The sequence below is a fragment of the Pleurodeles waltl genome, chromosome 7, assembly GCF_031143425.1.
Source record: "Pleurodeles waltl isolate 20211129_DDA chromosome 7, aPleWal1.hap1.20221129, whole genome shotgun sequence".
Classification (NCBI taxonomy): Eukaryota; Metazoa; Chordata; class Amphibia; order Caudata; family Salamandridae; genus Pleurodeles; species Pleurodeles waltl.
The window spans coordinates 863,953,896-863,981,011 of NC_090446.1; the positions used below are offsets into that span (position 1 = coordinate 863,953,896).

Sequence of the window (27,116 nt, forward strand, 5' to 3'; positions counted from 1 at the left end):
TCACAGCAAATGCTTGAGGCAAAAGAATAAGCCCCAGCCCTCAAAAATAAGTGCGGGTGCTCAGCACCGGAAACAACAAGCACAAATTAAGCACTGTTTCTGATAAATTTCAGAGTTGTTTTTTTTTTTAAGTTTAAAACTTTACATTGTCACTGGCATGTTTAGCTAATTATAAAGTTACTGTAATTTTTATTTTATTTTTTATAAATGTGTGTGTGGATGTGTAAATATATTTGTGTGTGTGTATATATTTATATGTATGTATATATATTTTGACATGCACACATTAATTATAGTCTGGCTTCATTTCGTTTTCCATTAAAAGAGCTTTGTATTACTTATTGTTTTAATCCAGCGTGAGCAAATTTCTCAAAATGTATATGTATTTTATTGTATTTTTCCATATCAGACTTCTGAACTATGTTTTATCTTCAGTTATTAACCAACGGTGTCCAGAAATAGGGTGCTGGGTCTCAGCACCACCTACACTTGCTTCCAGGGTGGAGTAGCATATTAGGTTAAAGGCATCTTGCATCAACTTCATCCAGTTTTTTGTTAGTGTTTTCTATTTCTATCTTTAAAAACCTACAGTCTCTATGTGGACATAGTCTTCGATTCCACGCTCTTATGAAAATAAGAAAATAGAGAACAGGAGGTTGGGCCTTTTCGTTATTGGCACACTTTGAGGAACCTTTTGCCCATGAGAAACATCTCATGATATTGTGAATGAGAAAGGCCCTCAGAATTTAGGTGTTATCCCTCTGACAATTCCTTGTTGTTTTAATTTTACTCGACCTTGTGGCAAGTACCTCATATAAATAGTTATTCAATTGAACACATAAGTACAAATAAAGTGCATGTTTGGTGGATGAGAAATCCTGCTTTGGAGTTTATTGCAATGCTTTATCTTAAATTGTGTTCTGATCTTTTTTCACTGAGGCTGGATTATGATCAGGTATTGACTTTGATATCTGACAAGTACATTTTGTGCTTTCTGCCACTGCAGGAAAACTGGATGAGAAGAAAGCTCCAGAAGCAGATCTGAGGTAAGGAATTAATGCCATTTCAGTTAAGTTGCTATTTAGTGGGTTTAGAACTAGGGCTCCTGGTTTTATGGTATTTATTTTTTCAACATTTCCATCTGTACTTATCCATATTTATTTTTTGGCCATCTTACTGGTATTTATTCAGATTTATTTTATGTTTCAAGAATAAATGGAGTCATAAACTGGAATATTTCCACAGCTTTTTAACTGAAAAACATGCAACCAAACTTTGCTACAGGTCGCGTTTTAGCAAATTTAAGTAGCCAAATATAGTGAAACATTACTCCCACTGGTAATTATCACCATTACAATACACATATATGATAACATATGTATGTATTCAGAGAAATCTCAACATGTGTATTCTTACCTTTCCCTCCTATCTGCTCATCTGTTGTCCTGGAATTCACGAAAGACAGCATGGAGAGTCACCCATAAGAAGCACAATTTTTCAAATGTTTCCACTTCTAAAAATACAAACAGACAGGAAACACATTGTTTTCTGTCTGTATTTATCTGTAAAAATCAGTAAAAACTGAAAACTGGGAGCTTTATTTATAACCTTCAGGCTGGTGCATTCGCAACAACACCTGGAAAAAAGTAGGTGTATCAGCATGTTTTGGAACGCTCCTCAAATTGTCATTGGGCGTTTCACAGGATGAATATATTTTAGTTAAAAACGTTATCTTAATATTGAGTGTCGACCACTTTATATCAAAGACTGAGATTATTGAATTGTGCAGTAGATTTTGCATATTTACGACTGCAAAAACACTTTCAGGACACCTTTCTTTTTCTGCAGAATTGAAGGGCTATCTAGTGAGTTTACATTTGTAGTCTATGCTCCAAGTTACAGAAGATACTGCTGGTCTGTCATGTGTGAGTTATATTTGAAGAATATTTAATAATTTTCCTTTGTGTTTTTTTCCCCTGTGTTCTCTTTTTAGCATTTTTGAAGATATTGGGGATTACGTGCCAACGGCTGGAAAAGCCTCGCGTGAACGGGAGCGTGAGAAGTACAGGGAACGGGAGAGAGAGCGGGAACGTGAAAGGGAACGTGAGAAAGAGCGTGACCGTGATAGGGAGCGAGAGCAGGAGAGGGACAGAGAGCGTGACCGTGAGAGAGAGAGGGAAAAGATAAAAGAGGAAGAAGAGGAAGAGGAAGAAGAAGAAGAAGAAGAAGTGGAGGAAAACCAAAGACATAGTTACTTTGAGAAGCCCAAGGCTGATGAAGATGAGGTAATTTGTTAAGTTTTGGGCCATGACTAAACTGTTAATTCAGTAAAGTGCAATGGTCTGCTCTACTTAACACATGGGGAGTGGGTTGCAGGGCAGGCAGTTTGTAGCAACTAATGGATATTCTTGTATGTATTTTTTAAGCATGGAGGTACATTTAGCAGGGGGGGGCATTTTGGTCCGTGGCATCCAGATTGTGAAGCTGTCTCAGTTTTCGACAGGTGAGCATGGTGTCCTTCATCGTGGCTTTGGGCTCCGTCCCTGTATTTTAGTTGATAAAAGATAAGCTGATCTCTGGCTGTTGTTTGTGACACCCGCCTCCATCCCATTCCATGCTGCTGTCCTTTCACATTGGTGTAGCCTTCTTTTCCATTTCTCAATTAAAGTGCCTACAATCTCATAGTGGACTGTAACAGTAAATAACCCTGCTAGCCCACACTAGTACAAATACCACAACTATGTGTCTAGGCAATTGATTGTAGACTGCATAATTACTTCCTTGAAATGCTTTGTTCCGTCACACTCCCTTAAGACAAAACTACTACAGGTGATGTCTGTCGCCCAGTCTGTAGCAATAAACTACCCATTACGGACTGAAAAGGCATGACGTAACTGATGAGATCTGCCACATGCTTCTGGCCAACAGAGGACTTTGTTAGTCCGTTACTGTAGTTCTCAACAAGCTATATACTTTGACCTCTTCTTTACATCTCTTACTGACAGTCCAATATGGGATGGGATGCTATTACCACGAAGGATTAAAACAAAGACATCATATTTCTAACCACACAACGTACATGGTGTAGCATGCTACCAATGTAGGCAAGTGCTTCAGCACCCCAGATAGGGGCAATAAGTACTTTATAAATGGTGCAATACAATACAAATATTTGTGAATCCCAACAGCTAAAAGTAATTTTGTGATTGCTCTTAGTGTCTGCAAACCTTTTTAATGCTTCTTGTAGCAGTCCTTGAGCACAGCATAAGAAAATCAGTTGTGTTATGTTGAATATTGGTGGTGCCAGATTATATGCTTGTTGAGTTCAATGCTCTCAAGATGGCTTGATGCACCAGAACCAGGAATTTTCCCAGATTCCCCCAGTACCAGAACCAGGACTGTTACCTTAATTCTCCCAGTGGTAGGAGCTGATGTAATTGGGGCTCTGTCTTGTGCCAACAGTAACTTTTTTTAAATTAGTCACTTGCAGATTGTAGCACTGACGTATTGTGGACAAGATATACACTCAGGCCTGTGCAGTTGGAGACATCCAATGTCTCTGGACGCTGACTGCATCTTACAGAGAGATGAGATGCATTAATTTCTGGACTCCTATTCTCCAATTTTGTCTCGTGTGCATCCTTATCTGTTCTCATTCTGTGCATGTAGTGTAGTGTCAAGATTTTTCCTCCAAACTGCATTGTCTGGATGTGAACAAATATAGAACATATGTTGCCTTTAAATCAAAACATAGCAGTTCTTTGGCAGACACGGGGTCTGCAAAGACCTGGTGCTTACAGCAACATCTTAGTCCTTGATTACATGCCGTAATATTATTACCATTACTACTTCATCAAACAACTTCATTTCTGAGATGGAGATTAACATCCGATCAGTTTTACAAAGTTATTCTACCTCAGTGTGGTCATTTATTCATTAATGGCAAACTGCTTATGCTAGAGAGTATATATTGTCAGTTGTTGACTTGCAAATTCTTGTGGTCATTTGGGTTTCTACCTGACCCTATATCTGTTGTCTTAGCCTAGCCCAGGCTTCTGCAAAGTCGGTCCTGGAGAGCCGGGTCCATGCCAGATTTTTAGCATATCCACATTTTACAAAATGTAGATTTCTAAAACATCTTGTTTCTAAATGTGGATATGCTAAAAATCTGGCATGGACCCGGCTCTCCAGAACCGACTTTGCAGAACCGTGATCCTAGCCAAACTAGTCTGTCACTTGGAATGCCACAATGTCTGCTTTCAGGTTATCCTATCTAGTCATATACCTAGGTGGAATTCCTTGCTGGCCTTCTTCCTTACTGGACAATTGTTCTGACTGCATGTACAGTGGCCTGTTCTCAATATTGATCCAGGCTGGAACCCCATATGATCTGCCTTGTATTTAACCTTCTGAGGTATGCTACTGCCAGGGATTTAACACAGAATGCTGTCCTTTTGCCAGGCCAGACCATTATCCCTAGTGAATCTATCAGAGTGTAGCCTTCGTTTGTTGGGTACCTCTTCACCCTAGAGCACCCCTTAGTTTTCCCTCCATTTAACTTATGGAACCAATCTCAGGAATGCCTATGTTCTGGCCTGTGAGCCGTACTGCACCATTCTCCATTCAGTAGTCTCCTGCAGCATGCGCTCCGTTTTAATCTAATGAATCATGCTAGGGTGCTGCCTAGAAAGGCACCTCAGCTTATACTGTATCTACTCAGTGGTGTCACTCCTGTGTTGCTTATCAACATGCCCTTTCTTTACATTGTAAGGCATCTTTCTGTCTTGGTGTCTCACAGCTATCTCTCACCTTACTGAACCAGGCTACTGGATGCACCCTTGACGTGACTGCCTTTGTTCTGCTGTTTAGTTCATTGGCTCATTTTATTCAGTGGGCCTCACTTTGATTTCTTTAACCCCTTTCTATTGAGGTTTTTTAGATGTATCCCCAATCCCCTGATCAGGAACTGCCCAATAAGATTGCTGTTCTCTGTTAGTCCTTTTCTTTTATGCTTTTCCAGAAAACGTTTGACTCCATTGGGTTGCTGTATGCTCTCACTGACAGCTTATTTCGTTATGGAACTCTTTGCCCCTCAACTTTAGAATTTACTGTGCCACACCAGCATTTCAGAAAACACTAAAGATGATGTTGTTTTCACATACCTATCATAATGTCTACCTCTGACTAGGCCTGGGTGGCGTTCTGCTGTGCGAAACTATGCAAAATGACCAAAAAACTCTGCCACGCTACGCAGAGTTCCGCAGGCTGCGGAGTGCGTTGGGTCACACCATTTGTGCTGATTTTTAGCACCAGATGTTCCGCGCTTGACAATTATGGCGAACAGCACCAAGTGTAGTGCAAGAGGGTGCTGCTTCTTTTCTGCTGCTCAAGTAGATTTTCTACTTGAGCAACAGCTTTCTCAATGCAAATGGAAGCTTTCTCAACGTCAGCGGTAGCGACCATCAATGACCACCTGGGTTGAGAAATCTTGCTGGGAAGTTGTCTGGAGTAAGAGTTTCCTCGCTCAGGCTCGGCAACTTAACGTTGGTTAGCGCGAACTAGGAAAAAACCTCGGCTGTGCGTAGCTTTTCAGAACTCTGCACTCTAAGCGTCGCAGGAAAAACTCTGTGAGCAGAGCGGAGTTCACCGCCTACCCCTACCTCGGACTACTGTCTGCGACCATATTTTAGTACCAAGAAAAAACTGCCTGGTGCTGATGGTGTGTTTCAGGTCTTAAATAACATGCTATTTCCAGGGAGTTTGTGGTCTACATTTTGGAATAGAGCTTTATAAATTTGTTTAACTAAAAGTTTGCGGGAAAACTTTGTAATACATAAAGACATTGAACATTTACAAATGCCTAGAATTTTGCAAAGCTTGGAAAGTCTGGTGTTGGTATTTCTTACTAAATCTTAAACTTTCTTGGTTTTCTTTTTTCTCTTTCAGCCCATTGAAATCGAAAAAGGTGAGTTTGTGTATTTGTTACTGTTTTAGCAAATTGGTCATTTGTAAAATCAATAGTTTTTTTGTGCAATTTGTCAATACAGTAGGATCCATTTTCATTCACCAGCTCTGAGAAGTCTTTCTGCCTTCCCGCCAGGCCACTCTAACTCTTCTACAGCACACCACTTGGTTAGAAGAGCCGACTTTAGTTCACGGTTGAGCCACATGTTCTGACTGGTGAAATTTGCGCCACATTGACTTGTCCCTGTAAAACGATGCCACCACTGGCTTGATCACATAATCTCCTAGCTAGATTGTGCCTCCTTTTTGCTTTAGCACACTTCTTTGCTTGAGCATACCAGCCTCTTTCCAGGTCACACCTTTCCTTTTTTTGGTCACATCTTTTTTGGTAGGCCATTATTCATCCATGTGTGGGGGTGACGGTGGGGTTGAGCTCAGGAGAGCGGTGCCTTTTAGCTAGGCCAGTATTCATGCCTTGGAGACCACATTTTCTCCGAGTAGAATGCTGGCTTTTTGTATGATATCAAAATGAGATATATCGTGCAAAGAGTTCAGGGATTCCCTTACCAGTAGACAGGGTCTTGCTCTAGCAATCCCAAGGTGCTCTTTTAGGGGGTAGTGTGGTCGAGCAGCCTTAGTCGTATCAGAGGGGAGTGTAAGACATCCGCAAAGATACACACACAATAAATGAGACACACACAACTCGAGATGATCCACACCAATATTTACAAAAATAACAAGTATCTTTATATATATGTGTGTGTGTGTGTGTGTGTGTGTGTTTAGGCACCAGAATCAACTCTATCAGGTAAGTATGTTTTGCAAGAGAAATCTTTACAGATCTGAAAAGTCGACACTTAGTGAAATATTTTGAAGCTGCAATGTTATCCTATGGAGAGAAAAACAAGTACTGCATTCTGGCATAGTATAGCGACTTACGGGTCCAATCTCCTGGATTTAAGGTAAGTATTGGGCACGGGTCAGGACCACACTAACAGACCACAAAGGGTGGCACTGGGGTGGCCGGATGCAAAGGTGTAGTATCGGGTTGCCGTCACCATAGGCAAACATGGTTGAGGTGAATCTGCTGGCGTTTGAGTGGAGGTCGCAGTGGGGAAACCCACAATGGACTTTGTCTCTGGAGAGGCTGGGTACCAGATTGGCACCATTGGCCAACTTCAACACGGGCTGGGAGGCTCGGGTGCAGTGGTGCTGTCCCGCCGCGGTTTTGGCAGTCCAGAGTCCTGTTCAGCAGTTCTTGGGTGCCTCAAGGATGAAGGAGAGCAACTCTGCTACTCCACAGGAGTTACTTTGGAAGTTTCAGCAGCTGGAGGATGAGGTGTCTTTCTCGCATTTGTCGAAGTCCACAGGCAGGCTGGCAGGGTTGGTGCACAGTCCATCACAGATCCTCAGTTCTTGCCTTTTGAGTCAGGTCAGCAGGAATCAGGTTTTCTGGTGCCAGGGGCTCCTCTAAAAAATAAATTTAGGGGAGTGTAGGGTAATAGCCAATAAACTACTTACCCACAGGGTTGCTACACCCCCCCTCTATGACCACTTCCTAAGGGAAGTGGGCATATCCCTGTCCCATAGTTCCTAAATCTGCCAGCACCAGTATAACAGATTACTAAATGTGATGTCCACATCAGGCAGCTCACCTTAGGGTTGGGACTGACCTGAGCGGTGGGCATACCTCTCTGAATACTAAAGTTCCCATCTGTCCCAGTGCCAAATGGGCCCTGGGGCGAGTGGGGGTGGGGGGTGGGAGTCGTCATCTCTCCTTTGAGTGAAGCCAGACCTGCATACCAAGAGCGGTGGTGGGCTTCTTTGAAATCTGCTGTCGTGAAGTGCAGAGTCACAGGTCATCCTGTTGGGTGGTGTGCGTAAACACCTCTCCCAGAGCAGGCTTTGTTTCTGACTGCCCTAGAGCAAAGGCTGTCACCCTAGGGGGGCATAATCTCATATGTTGGTGGCAAGCTGGCTAAAACTAGTCAGTCCCCACACAGGTAGTTGATAGGTTTTTCAGTGGGCACCTCTGAGATGTCCTCTAGGTGTATGTATTAACAAATCCATCACAGGCATCAGTGAGGGTTTATTAATACGAGATGTTTGATACCAAACATCCTTATTTTCGGTGAAACCATCATGTAGCTGCAGAACTCCTATTGACCAGTGTCCAGCACAAGTACTTAAAATGGCTTTCCTGCTCACTCATTATGTTTACGAATCCACAAACACATGGCAGGGGCATATCTGCTCTTGCACATATGACCTCACATGTAATATAATGCGCCCTGTCTTAGGACTGTAAGGCCTGCTGTAGGGGTGACTTACATATATTGCCGCAGTGTAATGGTACAGGGCACACAGCCTGTGTGCCATGTTGTGTTTTCACTTTTAGCTTCACCAAGAAATGCAGACTGCAGTGGCAGTCGGCATGTGCTAAATGAGCCTTCCCTAAGGGTCGCACAATACATGCTGAAGCCCTTAGGAACCCTCTTTGGTTCCTGTGCCCTAAGTGCCAGAGGTACCATTTACTAGGGACTTACACTGGTGCCAAAGGTACTGTCCATCAGGGAACAATTACACAGTTCTATGGGAAAATATCTAGTGCTGGGGACCTGGTTAGCAAAAACCCAGTGCACTTTCAGTCAAAATTGCATCAATTACAAGACAAAAAGTGGAGTGACCATATCAGAAAGGGGCACTATCCTACACTCTGAATTTCATACCTCTCTGGAATAACATACTTCCTTGTTAGCTACTCAGTCACTTTTCCTGAAAACACCAAGCAATTTCCTTGGAAGATTACACCTCCCTGCTAGACTAGGCCTCTTCATCTTGACTTGTTCTAGCTCTCTTCTCTACCCTATCCATGACCACTTCCCCTGGGCCAACTGTCAGACAGCCTAATGTGACAGCTGCTGGACAGACTTCTCAAATTCTGGCTAGACTGAGCCACGCCTTTCTAGCTACATCTTCTAAACTAACAGGTTTACTGCAAACCAGGTCTCCTTGATAAACCACTCATGCATAATCTTCTTAGTAAACCATGCTGTCTGTCCCCTGTATGAAAAAATTCTACTAGAAAAACCGACTTTCTTTTTTCTTTCTCTCTTATACACCTGTATCTCTTATCATGAGGAAATAAACATACAGGTCTCTTTCAACGTTTGTATTATTGTTAAGATATAACATTACTTTTTGACAAAATCATTAAAAAAATATAACTCTGGTTTACTTTCTGAGACACATTGTTGCAACTCACATCATTGCGATTTTTTTTCAGTACTATGTGTAATTGGTATTGACAATTTATGCTGCAATCGATTTTTAAATGATCAGAGTGAATAAAGTCTTGGGACTGTTAAGTGTTTGCCTACCATAGATCTACAGACTGCTGGACAAGTACTGCTGGCAAAGGTAAATGGAGTACTTCTATTATGACTCACTGACTACGTTTACATATTTGTAGGGCCCGGTTCAGCCAAGGATCTCCTCAAATCCATCAATGAAAATTTTGCTGGTGGCCCTGGATGGGAAGCAGCAGAAGCATATCCTTTTATATGGCAGGCTTCAGTACTGTATTTTATGAAACGGCTCTTGCCTTTGGTAGCGCATTATTTGTTGCACGGATTATTGAAACTGCATATGATGGATGGAATCTTAATAGAAATGTGTACCCATCAATGACATTACATTCTATATTTGAATCTATACTAGTGACTGAGAACTGAACACATGTACAACTTCATTTCTATTGCAAAGCTGGTATGTTGTTATAATGGAAATGATAAGGGGGCAAGAGATACAAAATATATATCCTGCACTCCAAATTCCTGTTTTGAAAGCAAACACCTCTCATCGCTCTTCCTTGTTGTCTGTGGCCAGACTTTGAATAGTCCCAACCTGTAGAAAATTACGTTTTTCGAATTGACTGCATTACTCATGTGATTAGGTTAAGTTGCAGTTCAGTTACTAGCTTTCATGGCCTGTGGTTGCAATAACGTCTCTGTATCTTTACTAGCTTTGACATTTTAGGAATAGGGTATTGAAGTGACTTCTCTGAGATTGCTTCCTCAAAGAGTAAAGTCCTCTTTTTTAGGCTGTTCCTGCGAAAACGGAGTTTGTGGTTGTGAAGGAAGAAATTGTTCCCTTATTCAGGGTCTGTGTGAATCCTTCTTTGCCCCAAATCCTTTCTATAACCAAGCAGCATAGCAGAGTCTCGATTCCCTGAAAGAAATGTACTTTTTAGGACACATTCTTGAGCAACACAGTTGTCTGACAGTGTACCCTCTTGTCAAGGTCAGAGCAGTTTTTCAGTTCGAGGCACTTTTGGTGACCGATCCTTAGGGAGAAGACCAATTTCTTCCCTTAGTCAATGTACAATTCATGTCCAGTGCTTATTTTGATTTCACTCTGGGTTCTCAGCTCACTTATCCTTCGGACCAGTTAGTTTATGAGATTGGATTCATACTCTTTTCAAGGTTGGCCTTCATTTCTAGGCCAGTCTAGATTTCAAGGGCTGATTTTTTTAAGTTGTCAGCGTGTGTCACGGAGTGGAAGTTCCACCTGATGGTGTGTGTGTTGTGATCCTTATAACTGGGTACAGTAACTGTTATAGTAATTGCTGGTTGTTTTGGTACTCTTGGAGGTTGATTGTGTAGGAAGCAGGTTCTTTATATAGTGGACCAAAACGAGGTACACTATGTAAATAGTCTAGGCAAACCTCTGTTGGTTTAAAGGAGGCACAAATTTTAACACTAAGGGCCAGATGTAGGAAGCAATTTGCATGGTGCAAACTGCGAAAATCGCAGTTTGCGCCATGCAAACAGCCTTATGCGATGCTCATTCACAATTTGCGAGTCGGTACCGACGTGCAAATTGTGAATGCGACTCGCAAATAGGAAGGGGTGTTCCCTTCCTATTTGCGACTCGCATCGCAATTCGCAGTTACCACCAGTGTCACACTGGTAGTAACTCATTCGCAAAAGGGAAGGGGTCCCAATGGGACCCCTTCCCCTTTGTGAATGTTGCCCAAAAGGTTTTTTCAGAGCAGGCAGTGGTCCAAGGTTTTTAAGGAAAACGGGCTGCAAAATAAAAATAAAAAACTGCTTTATTCAAAAAGCAGTCACAGACATGGGGGTCTGCTGACTTCAGCAAGCCACCATCCCTGTGAGTGCAGGGACTCGCTATGGGGTCGCGAAATGCGACCCACCTCATTAATATTTGAGGTGAGTCTTTGCGACCCCATAGCGAGTCGCAGACGGTGTCTGAGACACCGTTCTGCATCAGGATTTGCGATTCTGAAATTGCGAGTCGCACTGACTCGCAATTTCAGAATCGAAAATTCTGATTTTGCTACATCTGGCCCCATATGCTCTCTTTTGTGGTAGTGTGGGTGAGCAGTTGAGGATTATCAGAGGGTAGTGCTAAGCATTTGTTGTACTCACAGAGGCAATAAATGTGACACTACCTCAAAGAATAAATCCAAGACCAGTTTAGAAAAATAACACATTTTTATGTAAATGTAAATGTTGATACCAAGAGCTTCGTTATCAATAAGTACTTTTTTCAAATATTGATTTTTACAGGTAAGTAAAATGTTCAATTAAATACGTCTTTATGCAGCAGTGCTTTCCTATAGGGAAAAAGGCATATGTTGCATACAGTTATTTACAGTCTGTTTCTGAGGATCTCCTTCAGGACTTAGGATCATAGGGGGCTAAGGTGCAAAGTACCACCAGCAGTTAGTCCTTACCTACCCTGGGGCATTCGGGTGCAGAGGTGCTGGTTGGCTTTGTAGATTTGTGCACTATGCTGGTGGAAAGAAGTGGGTCCTCCTCGAAACAGGCTGTAGAGGGGGACTTGGGGACAAGTCTGGGAGCTCCCAGTGGGGAACTCGGGTCAAAGGGTCCTGGAAGCAAGAGAGCATAGTCCATCTTGGGTACCCGGACTGGGCACTCTGGTGCAGAGTAGATAGGTAGGCTGGTCGCTTCAAAGGCCCTTGCCGGTTGAGGATGCAAAAGCAGGACAGCTGGAACACTCTGAAAGTGGGTCTCTCTGGTGCCGAAGTCCCTCGTCAGCTGCTCAGTCACGGTAAGTGGTCCGGAACCCTAGGTACTGGTGCGGTGCGGTTCCGGTTGTCTCTGTAAATCTCTAGTAAATGGTATCTCTGGTACTTAGGGTATAGGTACAAAAGAGAGACCCTAGGAGCTGCAGCATAGCTTGTGCCTCTCTAAAGGATGCAGCACCAAACTCACAGACTACCACTGCTTGCAGGCTGCGTGACAAGGTGCTCTAAAAAGTGAAAACACAAAATGGCACACACTTGTGTGCCATGTCCCCTGAAACTGCATGTAATATTTGTATGTCACCCCTGCAGCAGGGCTTATAGCCCTAAGTAAGGGTGCATTATATTACATGTCAGGACATATCCGCATGAGCAGATATGCCCCTGTGCTGGCCAGTTCGATTACTGACAGTACAAGTGAATAAGGAAGCCATCTTAATGTATTTACTGGGCACTGGTCAAAACGAGTTCCCCAGCTACATTATTGCTTTACTGAACCTATGGTGTTTGGTTTCAAACGCCTTGTATTAATAAACCCACATTGATTCCAGTGCTGGGTTTATTAATATAGACTCCCTTTGAGGTCCCCCCTGAAAACCTACCATCTCCCAGTGTGCTGGCTGAGTGGCCCTGACCAGCCTGCCGCCACAGATGAGTTTCTGACCCCATGGAGATGAGAACCTACGCTCTCTCAGGTCAGAAACAAAGCCTGCTCTGGGCCGAGGAGTTATCACCTCCTTCAAGCAGGATGGCCAGAGACTTACAGGGTTGCTAAAGTTATTGTCAGTTGGGGAACAAAAAAGGTTTAAGACCAAAATGAGTGCTTTCAAAGCACCACAATATTGTTTTCAATAATACGTTTTGGTTTTATGCCCATGATGGTGCAAGCTGAGAATTATGATCTATTGATTTCGCTTTTGATTACATCATAAGCTGTAAGCCAGAAGAGAGCCAGGCTTCATATAACTTGTTTATGCCATGAGTTCAATGTGGTCTGAACTATTACCATTAGTGTTATTCTGATTACAGGCTTTAAGGGATGCCCAGGCCTAAGACAGCAGCTCAGCACTCCTATTATGTGTAAAAATCCTTGACCAGCTGTGGGTGGTGCCGGTTGCATGAAGTATTGTAAAAAAACGTTTTTCCTTAATGTTTGAAAACTTTGAAGAAACATGACGAAAAGAAGCAGCAGTTGGGAGATTTCTTCGGAATGTCAAACAGCTACGCAGAGTGTTATCCTGGGACGTAAGTAGTCTGTCCAGATGTGTTAGAGTACATTTCTGTAAGGAAATAACACATGGGTTCCAAGAATTGGAGCTCCAACCCACACTAATTATGCAGTAATATTATAGCCTTTTTATTTTTTTTTATTTTTTACCCTACAGCAGCAGTGCACCAGGCACGGAAGCATTTTTCTTTGAATGAAAGCTTTTTAGGTCACGCATACCAGACAGTTCATGTTGCCTGGTTACAAAAGACCTATTGTGGGCTAACCAAAAGCTACTGTGGGCTTATAGCCCATCAGTTGCCTATAATTTTTAGGTTGAGTGTAAGCGTAGAACCTCTTGTATACTACTTCTTCTGTGGGCTTCCAGCTATTTAATTTGTTAGTTTCAGCGTCATTTAAAAATCCTTGCTGATCAATCATGCTTCATTGTCTCTTCTTCTGTGTGGGAGCAGGGGCCAACTACTGTATAATTACGCTGTTTCCTGTTTATCTGGTCTGTAGGGGACTTTTTTACTTTGTTTCCTGCTCCTGTCCAGGGAAGCTTCCCTTTTCATTTGCAGAGCATTCTTCCTCTGAGCTTAGCTGTAAACAAGGCTATAAATCATCTTGGTCACATTTGGTCTTTGTGGGCTCTCTGCACCCTCTCTCAGCTGCCAGGCTCCCACCCTTCCTTGGCTTGGAATTTCTTTACCAAGTGTGCCTGCCTGTGTGCTGAGAGCAAGGACAGTGGATCACTTGTAATTGCTTATACCTAAGCACCCAGCTCTACCAGGGCTCCGCAATCCTTAGTCAGTGCCCACTTTTGCTCCATACTGGGATTCACTGGCAGCTCCATCAGTGCACCTCAGTTCACACACTCCAAGCCCTCAGACGTGTCAGTGCCACGAAGCCCACACACGCTGTCTGCCAGAGCACTGCAGTTCTTGCAGTCACTACTCTCTGCTGCTCCAGTACTGGGACCTCGGGCATAGCTCCATCAGTGCATCTCAGTTCATGCACTCCAAGTCCTTCGGCCAAGCCAGAACCCCAGACATGCTGTCTGCCAGAACACCTCAATTCTTACAATCAGTACACTCTGCTGTTACAGTACTAGGACCTCAGGCGCAGCTACATCAGTGCACCTCAGTTCTACACTGGCAAGGTCACTTCCTTTCCTATACTGGGACCCCGCTCACATGCAGTTCCATTACAGCAGCTCGGTTCTAATATTCAGTCCCACCGCCAGGTCAATACTGGACCCAAAAGGGCAAAATCCAGCTCGGCCAGTGCATCTCAAATCTAACATCCAATGTCACTGTTGATGGGGAACCACCACAGCTCTAGTAGAATCCATCAATTCTAACATTCAGTGCACATTAATTCTCAGTACTAAGGCTCACACACATGCCCTTTAGGACTCCTCGCTTTTGTGGTTTAGAGGCAATGTCACTCCCATACTGGGACCCACTCCCAGCTTCACCAGGGCACCTCCAGGCTAACACTCTGCAACACTGGCATGCCAATACTAGGTTCCACACATAGCTCCATTAACATACCTCACTTCTGACCTTGTGTGCCCCTTACTATTCCAGTACTGCAGCCCCCATACAACTCTGTCAGTGCACCTTAACCCTAACCTGCAGCGCCCCATTATTCCAATACCAGGAATAACACAGTGCGCTGTTTCTCATCCCTCACCTGCTGCCTTTCTGTTATTCCAGCAGTGGGCTGGGACACAGTTCTGACTATACCCCCAATCGTGATCTGAGGCGCCCCAGTATTATTGTATTGGGGTTCTACAAATGCACCTCCTTCTGTTCTGCAGTGCCCCCTGCTGTTCCACATTCGGACTTCTGTTTGCAGACGTGGGGGAGCCATTTAAATGTATTATTGGCTGCCATCTTTATTTGGGAGGGTCTGTTTCACCGTTCTCACTCTCTTCTTTCGTTTACTCTCAATAGTTTCTTTCTTCCCCCACTTTTCTCTTTCCAGCTCTTAAAATCCACACGTTAATGGTTTTGCTCTTTCTTTCAGCTGTTTATTTCTACCACTCCTCCTTTTTTTCCCTCTTCCTCTTGCTACTTCCTCTTTCAAACTCACAAAAATGTAGTTATTTCTTTCTTTGTTTCATTCATCTTTTTTCTTCATCTGGCATTCATTCTTTCACTATTTTGTTTTTTCCCTTCATTCTTTCTTTGTCTTTTTTATTTGCTCTTTCCTTTGACTCGGTGTGCGTCCTTTCACTTTTATTTTTTTATTTATTTATTCAGATCTTTCTTCCTTCCTTTCTCCGGTGTGTTTCTTATCTTTATCTGTCAATTCACGTTTTTACTATAAATCCCTCTTTTTCCCATCTGTGTGTGGAAGCCACAAGTTACTTGTCTGGACCCGAAGTGTCAGTGGTTTTCCCCTTCTTTGTCTGTGGTAAATGTGTCTGTACATACATGCCTTGATTGTTTGGCTCCTTGTTTCTCTCACCATTTCTCGTTTTTCTCTAATGTTAATTTTCCTCTTTCTTTTCACACTTCTTTCATTATTTTTTCCTCTTTATCTGTCTTTCCTTCTGTAGCTTCCTTCCCTTTTTTTCTTTTGGCTCACATGTTTGCTCTATTTCTTCTCTTAGTTGTGTTTTCACTTTCTCATTCATTCTTTCTTTCATTTCTTCGCAACCCCTTATCTTTCTTCCTTTTGTCTTTTGCATTCCTTTTGCTTCTCTTTTCCTGCGCCATCCGCTTTCTCTTCCGAGGCCTAATTATCAATGAAGCAAAAGGTGCAGTGGTACCAGGGCCCAGAGACCTAAGGACCTTACTGAACTCTAATTACTGCTGGATTTTCCTACTGAAGTTGCAGTCAACCATTTTCCTTTCTTACTTCAGGGCCCATGACACCTTTACTACACTACTTGTCTCCTCCATCTTTATTCCCGACTCCCTCTTTCCTTTCACCCTCCAATCTGTCCCAAATGATATTTTTGTTATGGTGTTTTGAGCATTACACTCTTATGCCAAAATGTTATTTCTGATAATGGGTTAAATGATAATTGTATATGTTTTATGATAGAGAAAGAAAGTAAATGGAAGTGCTTTAGTTAAATGCTGGGCCACTGGAATTATATGGCAGAAAAAGACAAAATTATGAGGCAGGTTTGACCAATTTATGTGGGAAGAAAAGTCCAGCTATGAATTTACAATGCCAATAGCTCTGACTCAGGAAAATGTGAGACGTATTGCATTGCAAATGCTTGTTTAGCTTTATTGTCATTTTCATGTGCTTAGTACTTACTGAATGGCTTGCCTTCCTCCTCTTGTGTTTGTCCTTTCTCTGAACCATTGCCTCTTTAGGATCCTTTTAATTGGCTGACTTGTATCCTTTCACTACTCACATTTAGGGTACTAATATTTTCTTTATGTTGAACCAGCTTTATTTTTATTTTGCCACCACCTCCATGTCTCTTGCTCCCTGTTCCTTTCCCCCACCAGCTTCTCAGTTGACCGTGCCCACGCCCCAGTCACATTTGTTTATATATTATTATTTTTTTCTTTGCACAGACAGACAAATTGCAGCATCGCCAGTGCCTCAAAAGCACTTTTACGCTACTTAAATTATTATTATTTTAAATAAACACTGATTTATTTCAGATTGGTAAATTTGAAAAAAGGCACTTGATTCTTAGGCAGACAGATATGTCATGACACACACATGCACACCCACAAAAAGGCCACTGTGTCTTTTTTCTTTGTTTCCATTTTGACTTATGCTGCACAGCATGGGCAAATGGCACTTGCAAAGCCAATAGGTTTGAAAGGGGATACATATGCTTGTTAAGAAAATTTGATTGGGTCAGTTTGGCTTTGGGGGTTTTTGTGCACCAAACCTTAAGCGGTGTTTATCTACGTGTTCTACTGAACGGAGAGTTCTAAACGTAGGTGGGCTTAGTCGGAGCAGAATCAATGAATGTAGATTAGTATCGTGGCTGTTGAGAGGAGAGCAGTGCAACTCGGTTCTTTCAGCAGAAAAGAACTAAAGCTAGAAGTCTCCATTTTGATTGTAAATACCATTACTTTAATTTTTTCATATTGAGGTTCATATTTTTGTAAACTTGTAGTATTGTTACTTTCTCACTAAATTGCTATTCATGCAATTCAAGCAATGCACCAAAAGCTGCATTCTTAAGCTGATGGTGAAAGTATGACCTCCACAACAGGGCTTAAAGTCCTTCCTGGTTATCCTTCAATTAGATTTGTACACCATGCAAAACAACCTGTGTAATCCTGGTCACACAAGGGTTCAGAAAGTTACCACAATAATCTTTAAAGCCGCATAATGGGGAAATGAGAAGGTTGTAATGTTGCAGAAACTTTTGCTGAGTGGAGGGATTTATGTCCTGGAAGACAATTCTGATGTGCAACACATTTATTTTTCTTCTCAGAATGGATGACATGGCGGTGGATAGCGATGAAGAGGTGGATTACAGCAAAATGGACCAGGTATGATGTCTTTCAAAGAGCACATGCTCCCTCACACTTATTATTGTATTAGAAATGAGCTCTGACAAAAAAAGTAAATAAGATCTGTAACCACTTGCAAGCTGACCACGTGGAAATCGGGAAAGTGTGACTGTTTACAAGACTGTTATATCTCTTCTGTCTTATTTAGGGGGTCATGGTGAGTAGTAATGCCCTAATGATGGATGTGGAAGCTGCTTAGCACAAAATGCCAAGGCGTATTCATAGTTGCCTCTATCCTAAAACAAAATTGACACAAATTTGACCAGCTAGGACTGAGAACAGAACGCAACCTCCATCGCAGATCTTAACCAACCCTGCATTTGCAATTGTTGGTTGCATCCACTACATGCATGGATGTGTGCTGTCGCCTGTCAGAGCAATGCAGCACTGTTTCCCATTATTGCTACCAAAAGGGACAGTAAGTCTCATTCCAGCTCGAGGGGATAATGTGCTGCATTAATAATTAAAAAGATTTTTTGTTACTTCTGCCAGTGTTATTTTGTGAAAATTGTTACCAGGTTGTCTTTTTTAAGGTCATGAATGTTGCTTCTCTGCATACGTTAGTCTAATATTTAAATATTAGTTAAATGCCAGTTACCTCTATTCCTTTTTTTCCTCCTTTTCACTGCAGGGCAACAAGAAGGGCCCCCTGGGACGCTGGGACTTTGATACCCAGGAAGAATACAGCGATTATATGAACAACAAAGAGGCTTTGCCCAAGTGAGTTTGAATTTCTAAAAGATGCAGTCTGTTGTCTGCCTGACTTTTCACCTATATATACTACTTTTGTAATTGTTAGCAAATGTAGACTTCCCTAAAGCCACCCTCTGCTCCAGCTTTATCCTCACTATTTTCATAGCCTGTTAACCAGTGCTGCCATTAACGTACCCTGAACACCAGAGATGATTGTTCCGCTTCCCATCATTCATGCGATCCCCTGATAGATTTCATATAAGTGTGTATCACTTCAACCTAACTGTTTGCTGCTCAAAGTTCCCTCTTACCCAGTAACTGGTAATGTTATTTTTACAGTGCAACTTCACTTGTAGAGACTGAGCAAGGGTGAAGTGATGTCTAAGGATGAATTGATTGCTCTTATTAGAAGAGATAAAGTATTAAATGACTGGATAATGGGGTGCTATAAAATGTTATTTTGATAAACTGCCCGAAATTAGGAGCAGGAAACAACATCGGATCTAAAAAAGATGTATATTACTATATACTAAAGCCAGTAACTAAAACAGAGCAATGAACTAAAGTGTCCCCTTAAAAGTTCATCAATATCCTACAGGTTCTTTTCTTATTTATTGGGCAGCTCTTTTTTGTGATGAGCACAAGCATTCCTTCTCTGTTGTCATGCTTTCTCTTCTCTCATAGGGCCGCTTTCCAATATGGCATCAAGATGTCAGAGGGGCGCAAAACAAGGCGTTTCAAAGAGACAAATGAGAAGGCCGAGCTGGACCGACAGTGGAAAAAGATCAGTGCAGTGAGTGTTCTTGGGATGCTCTTCACCGTAATAGGGAAAGGGCAGTATTTCTGGGTGAATCTTTAGTGGCATGGGTTAGGCAGGAATGGCTTACTTGGATGCTGATCCAGTTTGGAATCATGAAGTTTGACATTGGTGCCACATGGACATAATGTAGAGCATCTCTGTTTTATTCTGGGTATTTCTTCCTCTAAACTTGCCATATGTTTGCTTCATGCCTCTGTAAATAGAAATGGTACACATGGCTCTTTCCCAGTGCCCTATGTCTTAAAAATGTGTCTCATATTTTTGGTCGGTGCACGAAGAGCTCTGTCAAAGTACATCCCAAGCCCTGCTCTCTCTGTGACCAACGAAAATCCTGTCAACACAAATGTATATTTGGTGTCTTAGCAGATTTGTGATCTTGTCCGGGTTTCAATGACGTAGTCGGAAGTCTCTAATATAGTTGTAATTTTCTTTAAACTTATGTCTTTCTGTACGCTGTTACTTAATATAATAGTATTGTGCTTTTCAGGGCAATTTACAGGCTGATTTGGCCATTTGTTATTTTATGTAATACAGCATTAGTGACTGTGAAGTCAGTCAGTAATTTTAGTGCTTGACATCAGCCATGAACAGTAGGTGAGGGCACTGAAACAAGTTAAGGTGAAAGTTAGTAGTGGTGCTGGGCCATTAATGTCCGAGCATTTTTGAACATGCACTTCTCCTGTACCTTTAAACGACAGCTGCATTTTGTGAGAGGTTATTTACAGACTAGATTGGGCAGACTGTGATTGTCTTTGTAGTCCCATCAGAAGAATAAAAGCCTTGTTTAGAAACTGGGACCTGGAGGTTGCTAATTCAGAAAGTGCTCATTACACTGGGCTTATGTAGATAAAGCAGTACAGCCTGTCCTCCCAAATTGGGAGACTGTGTTCAGGTAGGATGAACAGACATAATAGAGCCTTGAAAGTGAGTGATGGATCTGTGAAGCAAAGGATGGGGACCCAGCACTTGTCTGAATAAGGGCTAATACAGTTTCTTTACTGGTGTGCATTAAGAATAGGCACTTTATTCACTTGCTAGCAATGACTTGAGGAAATGTTATTCTTTATTGGAGAAAACTCCAGTTTGAGAGTTTTTCCCATTTTGCTTGTGCTGTCAGACAACGCCTAGATTACTTCAAAAGTAATGCACCTATATTGTTTTCCAGATTATTGAAAAGCGAAAGAAGTTGGAGGCCGATGGGTGAGTAACAACATGGATGATCTTTCTGGAGATATGATGTGTCACATTACGTCAGCTTATGAAACTCAGATTATGAACTAAATTGTCTGCACATATGGTCACACAAGAAAACGGAAGGGGAGTGTTCCTTCCTAGCAGGAAAATAACTTATGTGAGTAGGTTGGTGTTAGGGGGTTCCTAGAAAATAGATAGCAGATCTGTTGGCCTGGGAAAGAAAGAAATGCTGTCAAAGGGTATGGACCAGTTTCAACACTGGTTGTACAGTAGTGCCTCTCTTCTGTGGGAATACATGATGCAAGGAGCCACTGCACAGCCTTGACTAGTTTTCCATTATCTGAAGCTAAAGAGGACCCATAAAAGAAACTATATCAGAACCCCTCACCCTAAAGAAAGTGAAGAGCCCCTCCCCACATTTAGCAAACTTTCACATCCTTTATAACCATTAAAGTGTAGTATGTCTACATACTTCACTAAGGACCTTGGTTTGCAATGTTTCCTCATGTTTACATTAGAAAACAAAACGGAATTAAACTCCTGTTCGAAAATGACGCACTACCCTGCACTCCCGCAAGCCTACAAGTAAAATTGAAACTGAATGTAAAGATTCAAGTCGCCCATTTCAAGGGGAACAGCTAAAATTAGATCCATGTCTAGCTGGGGAACCCTGCATTATGGGAATCCTAGCAACATGTATCACCTCTAAAAAGGAGGAGTCCATTTGAATGAAGTGGTGAGTCTCTTTGTTCCTTTACGGACCAGACCTATTACATGCGCCTAAGGAGTGGGATTACATTTTGAAACCAAACTCTCCTTTCACTCGTGCTTTGATGGAAAATCTCAGCTGTAAACGCATTTGAAACATCTCATTTTTGTTGGTTGACTTCAACCACTTCATGTCAGGTGTTCTGACGGTCTGGTGGATTCCATTTAGTTATGTGTACTGCCCACAAGTCTTACAGGTGGTAAGGCAGAAGTGGAAAGGACGAGAACAGCAGGTTTCCGGTCATACATAAGTGAAGGTTGGGTGATGAATTACCTGCTTCCTTGTGCATGTGAATCTCTATTTACTCACCTATACGTCCTGAAGGCCAGTACAAAGCATTTTTATGACAATAGAGCTGTCCCTTTTCTAATATCAAGCATGTATGCCACTTTAAATGTTAGCAATTTGCTTGAAGACTTTATCTCAACAGAACCTACTATCTTCTGAACATGTAACGAGGTATTGGACCTCAGATCTCAGTAGGAAGCAAACTAAAGATTCCACCTGCTTCCAAAATTCCAATCGGACCTCTGTCGTGCAGACACAAAGATCCTTCTCCATAAAATGGTAATGTAGCTAGTTCCTCAGGCCCAAAGAGATAAATGCATTTATTCAAGTTCTGTTCTATTCTGCAATTCAGATGGACATAGGAATGGATGAAGAAAGAAAGGTTTTGAATGTTAGTTCCACATCAGAGATAGCCACAGTGCAAGAAAATGACCTATGTCATAGACTTGTATTTTGCATATAATCACATCCTGATAGCTCCTAAACTTAGCTTCTCAGGTTTGTGGTGGGAATACAGTACTAACATCCCAGATCTTTCCCTCCAGTCTAAAACAGTTCCCTTCACTTTTAAAAAGGACAAGCCATTATTGACCTTGTGTCTGAAAAAGGAAAAATTATCCATATGTCCTTACTTGGTTAATTTGATGATAAAAGCTGCATCTCCTCTAAAGGCTTCTCAGGATTAATAAACATGTTTTCTTGCTACTAAATTGACATGCATTATTCTTTTCAAATCCACGGCAACTCCAGTAAAGACTTTGAATTATCACAGTTTTCTGAACCCACTGCATGGAAAGTGTATCTTTTGCAGGGGAGAGTTTTGCCAATTAATTATTAATGTTTCTCATTTAGTGAATCAGTGCTTCAGATTTCTTCATTCCTGGAAAAGATGACACCTTGCTTCTTCATTGTTTTGCACAAGACAGTATCTAAAGGACTAGTGGAATCAGCTAAAAGACAAGTGGCAGGACAAACTGATTGCCATGAGCAACTCTGCGGTCAATCAAATGGCTCATTTGTTGAATCGGCTGGTGGGAGTTCAACTTCATCAGAGTCTTTGGATGTGACCATGGCGGGATGCGGTTCTCATCTTGGCCATCCTAACAATTCAAGCGCGCTGGTCATATCATTCTGTTAGTGTTAGGTTCTTGAGGATTCCCTTACATTTTTGATGGGGATGAGAGTTATGATGTGTTGGACAACACCACAATGATGCCTGATCTCCGTAAGCAGGGCGGTATGAAAACTAGTGCTGTCTTATTAAATGTTCAGTCGATCTGTCTTTCAAACTGATTGCTGACCAAGAACTTGTCTCTAAAAGCTTTGTTATATAATTGTGAATGGGTCTCTTAACTACAGGCATTCTGTGAACAAATCTTTTGCGAGTAGGTTTAGATTGAAATGGAGCCATTTGCAGCGTGGAAAAGAAGAAATGGCAAGGCTTCATGTCCATGTTTCAGAAACAAGGTTTTCTATTTATTAACCTTTTGATGAAAATGTCTTCATGCTGTTCCACAGTTCACTCCAATTCTATCAACTCTGATAAAGCTGAGTCATTCCAGAGCAAGAATGATACTGATAGTTGAGACAGTGGTGGTACATCAACCAGATAACCACATATGAAATTACTAAGCAAACTGAACCTTTTGACTACAATGAAGGGGTCGATTTACCTTCCCAACTTCCCATATTTGTAGCATGGCTCCTGAATTAATGCGATATTGATATTTAAACCTCACTGCCAAGTGAATATTCTGAAGGAAATGATAAGACCACCCAAATAGAAAAACCTATGCTTTAAAATAGAAGCGATGCTACATAGGTGTCAGAAAAATCCTTTAATCTAACTACCTGTCAAAAACCAATAGTGCTGCCATACTGGCATACCGACAAAGGCAAGTGTTCAGTTCTCATTCATCAAAGGACATCGGTCAGCTATTATAACGTACAGGAAAAGACCATCACATGCTTCTTACTTTACCATTCCTGTGCATAAACATTTCTTAGAAGGTACAAAAGAAGTATACCCACCAGCAAGAAAACCTTCCTCCTCTTTGGAAGGTAATGTCATTTTGGCCAAATTGATGTCCTCTTCCTTGTGAGCCCGTTAATAAGGCTTTATTATATCATCTGTCCTTGTAGACTACCTTTTTGTTAGTGATAACATTTTTCTAATATGTTAGTGAAATCCAAGCACTGAGTTCCCATAAACCTTACATCTTTTCATTCTAAGAGTAGTTCTATTCATCTGCCCCTTATACCAAGGAAAGTTACATAATTAATATTTCAAAATCGGAGAGTCTGCTTCTGACTTTTGGCCTTTCAGAATGGGAATGCCTGCCTCTATGCAGTCTATTTCCAGGTGGATAGTGTATTGCTTTTTTCTAATAGTTGATGAATAAGATAGTAAATGATAACCTCACGGTACATTCTGCAAGAGGTAGAGAGCTACAGCTGCATTAATATGAAATGTCCTGCTAGCAGACATTTTCAAGGTGATGACTTGGTGTCCTATCTGTCCTGTTATACATCATTATTTCCTTGATTCTGATTCCAGAGCTGACTCATGAGTGGGTTTATTTGTATTACAACATCTCTTTGGTTTATCAGATGCTTCGTTCTGCAGTAGTTGTTTCTGATATTTTTCACCATTCTTAGATGAAATTGCTATTCAGGCTTAAGATTGAATCCTATTTGTATAACTTCTAAGCCACTGCTGCTTACTTACCAAATCCTCCTTGAAGGCGATTTTTACATTTCATGTATCCAAGGTAGTTGACAAATAGAAGGGTATTCCTGTATCCATCTCATATCATCACTTAAAAAATGAGGTCATTAGGCCTCATGCATAAACCTAAGGCCTTCTGCATCAGTGACTTAGAGTTGGCAGGTCATCTTTTTTGGTGGAGATCAGCTCTACTAGAAAAACGAATACGTTTTTAAGTTCTTTCTTCACCTTAGCCTTGTATTGTTTTTCCAGACAGACGAAGTTCATACAAAGTTTTGCTTCACTTGATCCCTTCCTCCATACTAAAGGAGCTTAAAGCATTTAGTTTAAATCAAGAAATTCTGCCCATGACTTTCCTCCTAAATGCCATACATTTACAACTAAAGAAAAGGCTACATGTCTGTAGAGCTCGTAAATTATGACGGGAAAGGTTAAACCCCTTCTGATTCTGAGTATCCATTTGTACCAATGGGTGGTCTTACTCAGAAATGTGAAAAGGCTAAAACTTCCATTTTCAGGTGAATAATCTATTGCATTCAGTGTCCTACGACAATGGAAGAAGCGAGGCTCCATTCAAGACTCACTCCAGCAGAGCCCCAGTGGTGTTCCTAATAACTATCTTCCACAGACACGTATAGCGCAACAAATGAACTACACCCCTTGTTGTTTGGATACAACTTCCAGAAAGATGCAGTTTTCTGCCAGTAGGTTCTGAGAAACATGTTAGCTTGAGCAGAGGTTATGCATATGCTGGTTTTCCCCTTCCAGCGTTTCGGGCATTTAAATTAGATTCCCAGTGAATTCACACGGAGGGCAGAAAAACAATGTGAGGAAAAATTACCTCCAAGGCGATCTTTTAATTTTTGTCCCACCTTTCACCTTATTAAGTGTATTTCATGCAAGACTCTAAATATTCTTAAAAGGCCTAGAGGATATTTTTTGGCATATTTTCCCAATCCCTCCTGCTGACCCAGGTAATTCCCGTTCATGTGTAAAGAAGACAGAATAAGAAATACATATCACATCCGCCTTGAAGGTAATTTGTATATTTGTATTGCTGTATCCAAGTCTCAGCTGGATTCTTAGCTTATTGATTTTAAGAGGCATGTTTGGCCAAATACATTTCTGCTGAGATTATTGAACCTTTTTTATTTCCTGTTGTAGGGTCGAAGTGAAAAGGCCAAAGTATTGAAAGTGGAACCCTGATCTTCATTGTACTGCCCCGTGGAGCCCCGAAATCTTTGGTCTCTATCATTCTATGGACTAGTTTTCTTTTTTAAATAAACTTGGTTTGCTTCAGTACAGTGTACCTTTTGATGTATGCTGTGCCTGCTTACTGACTGCAGAATAATATATTGCATTTAAATTGAATATTAATGTTTTTGAAAACCCTGCAATTCATTTTCCACTTTGTTTTGTATATATTTTGTCTTACTTTTAGCAGGATTTTCTTCACAGTGACCAGTGTTGATTCTTGTGCTATTATGATGTAATATTTACACTTAATGGTTTCAAACTTGAAGCAATAAACATGTTACAAAATCATGTATAGTTTTAGTATTATCCATGGTATATGTTTACTAAAAAGCTGCCTTTTTGTTTTACAAATTAACCTTATTCGAAAGAAAGCAATTCTGCTTTCATACCAACCTTAGTTTCCTGTCTAGAATTTCTATGCCTTGCCTTTTTTAGAGAGTAGAAACACTTTTGTTTCCCTACAACAGATGTAAGATTTTGTGTTGCTGAAGTAAGTATAGTTCCTGCAAATAGTGAATATACCATGTTATCCATACACATCCAGAGAAAAGTAAAGGAGCTGAGATTTGGGCCTCAGCACACTTTGCATATGAGGGTTGATAAACCCTCCGGCGAGGTACAGATGCATAGGCTTGTGCTCTTGCTTGTTTGTGGAGTTCGTTTTATGCTGCCTCTTCCAGCCACGCCTTGTATTATGCTGCAGAAACAAAAACACGGTGTCCCTGCAAAACACTTGTCGGATTTACCACAGGATAAAAAAACAGGTTGAGCAAGGATATTAGATGTCACAGCTGTTAATATAATGCTGGAAGCTTTGCCCTACAACAATCTCACTGGCTTAGCAGAATTTGCTTCTTTTGTTGCATTCGACAGCTGCATTCATCCCGCTGTAAGCTGTCCTTGCCCCTATTCTCTGCATGTCCTCGTGGCAGCCTACCATTCCACACACGCCTGATGTAAATGCTGTCTGGACTCAGCACTCTTCTCAGCTCTAAGAGTGGTTCAGCAGAGCAGCACCCTTCTCCTCCAAAGAATAATTCGCAGAAATCTGCCATGATACTTTGGCTTTGGCTTTTCTCCCCTTATTTTTGCCCAGCGGTTATTTTTTTGTTTTGTCAGTTATCATTAGTTCCAGTTACACCCAATAATACGTTGCAATACTCTTTACATGAAAGTATTTAAATATTTGTTTAATGAAAAGAAAAACTTGTACATGTTCACAATGTTTTTTGAGGTAGGATACATTAGAAGAAAAAATAAATTGTTTCTCGAGCAGATTCAGTAGTTAAGACATACATTCTAAGTATGGAAATGTGCTCGTTTGTTGAGATATACATTATGGTAAGGTGACTAAAGCATGACTAAGTATTGGTAGGAAGCTATACGAAAATGCAGTTGGTGAGTGTGTTGAGGAATTTAGCAGCAAGAGGTATTTCAAAAGTGGAATGTTTGAGTTTGTAGTCTGATGGAGAATGAAATGTATAAATAATTCAGATGATATTTATAGTGTGATGTCTGATTTTGCTAGATTGCTCTTTGTTTTCGTTGAATAATGCTAGAGAAGTTTCTTTTCTGTTGTTTTATGTCAGGGAGACCCAGATCCCTAGGATGTTGCTAA

At 41.3% G+C, this 27,116-nt stretch overlaps 1 protein-coding gene across 1 annotated transcript in view; it reads left to right on the forward strand.

The window, feature by feature from the left end:
• Nucleotides 1–25,786, forward strand: part of IK (IK cytokine) — a 115,765-nt gene extending 89,979 nt beyond the window's left edge. The window contains exons 11-20 of the mRNA XM_069199388.1: nucleotides 1,007–1,046; nucleotides 1,994–2,285; nucleotides 5,947–5,965; nucleotides 9,437–9,514; nucleotides 13,195–13,279; nucleotides 17,671–17,728; nucleotides 18,381–18,469; nucleotides 19,127–19,235; nucleotides 20,428–20,462; nucleotides 25,406–25,786. Coding sequence (XP_069055489.1) covers nucleotides 1,007–1,046; nucleotides 1,994–2,285; nucleotides 5,947–5,965; nucleotides 9,437–9,514; nucleotides 13,195–13,279; nucleotides 17,671–17,728; nucleotides 18,381–18,469; nucleotides 19,127–19,235; nucleotides 20,428–20,462; nucleotides 25,406–25,433 — 833 coding nt within the window. The 3' untranslated portion in view covers nucleotides 25,434–25,786. The remainder of the gene's footprint in view (nucleotides 1–1,006; nucleotides 1,047–1,993; nucleotides 2,286–5,946; nucleotides 5,966–9,436; nucleotides 9,515–13,194; nucleotides 13,280–17,670; nucleotides 17,729–18,380; nucleotides 18,470–19,126; nucleotides 19,236–20,427; nucleotides 20,463–25,405) is intronic.
• Nucleotides 25,787–27,116: the final 1,330 nt, after the last annotated feature.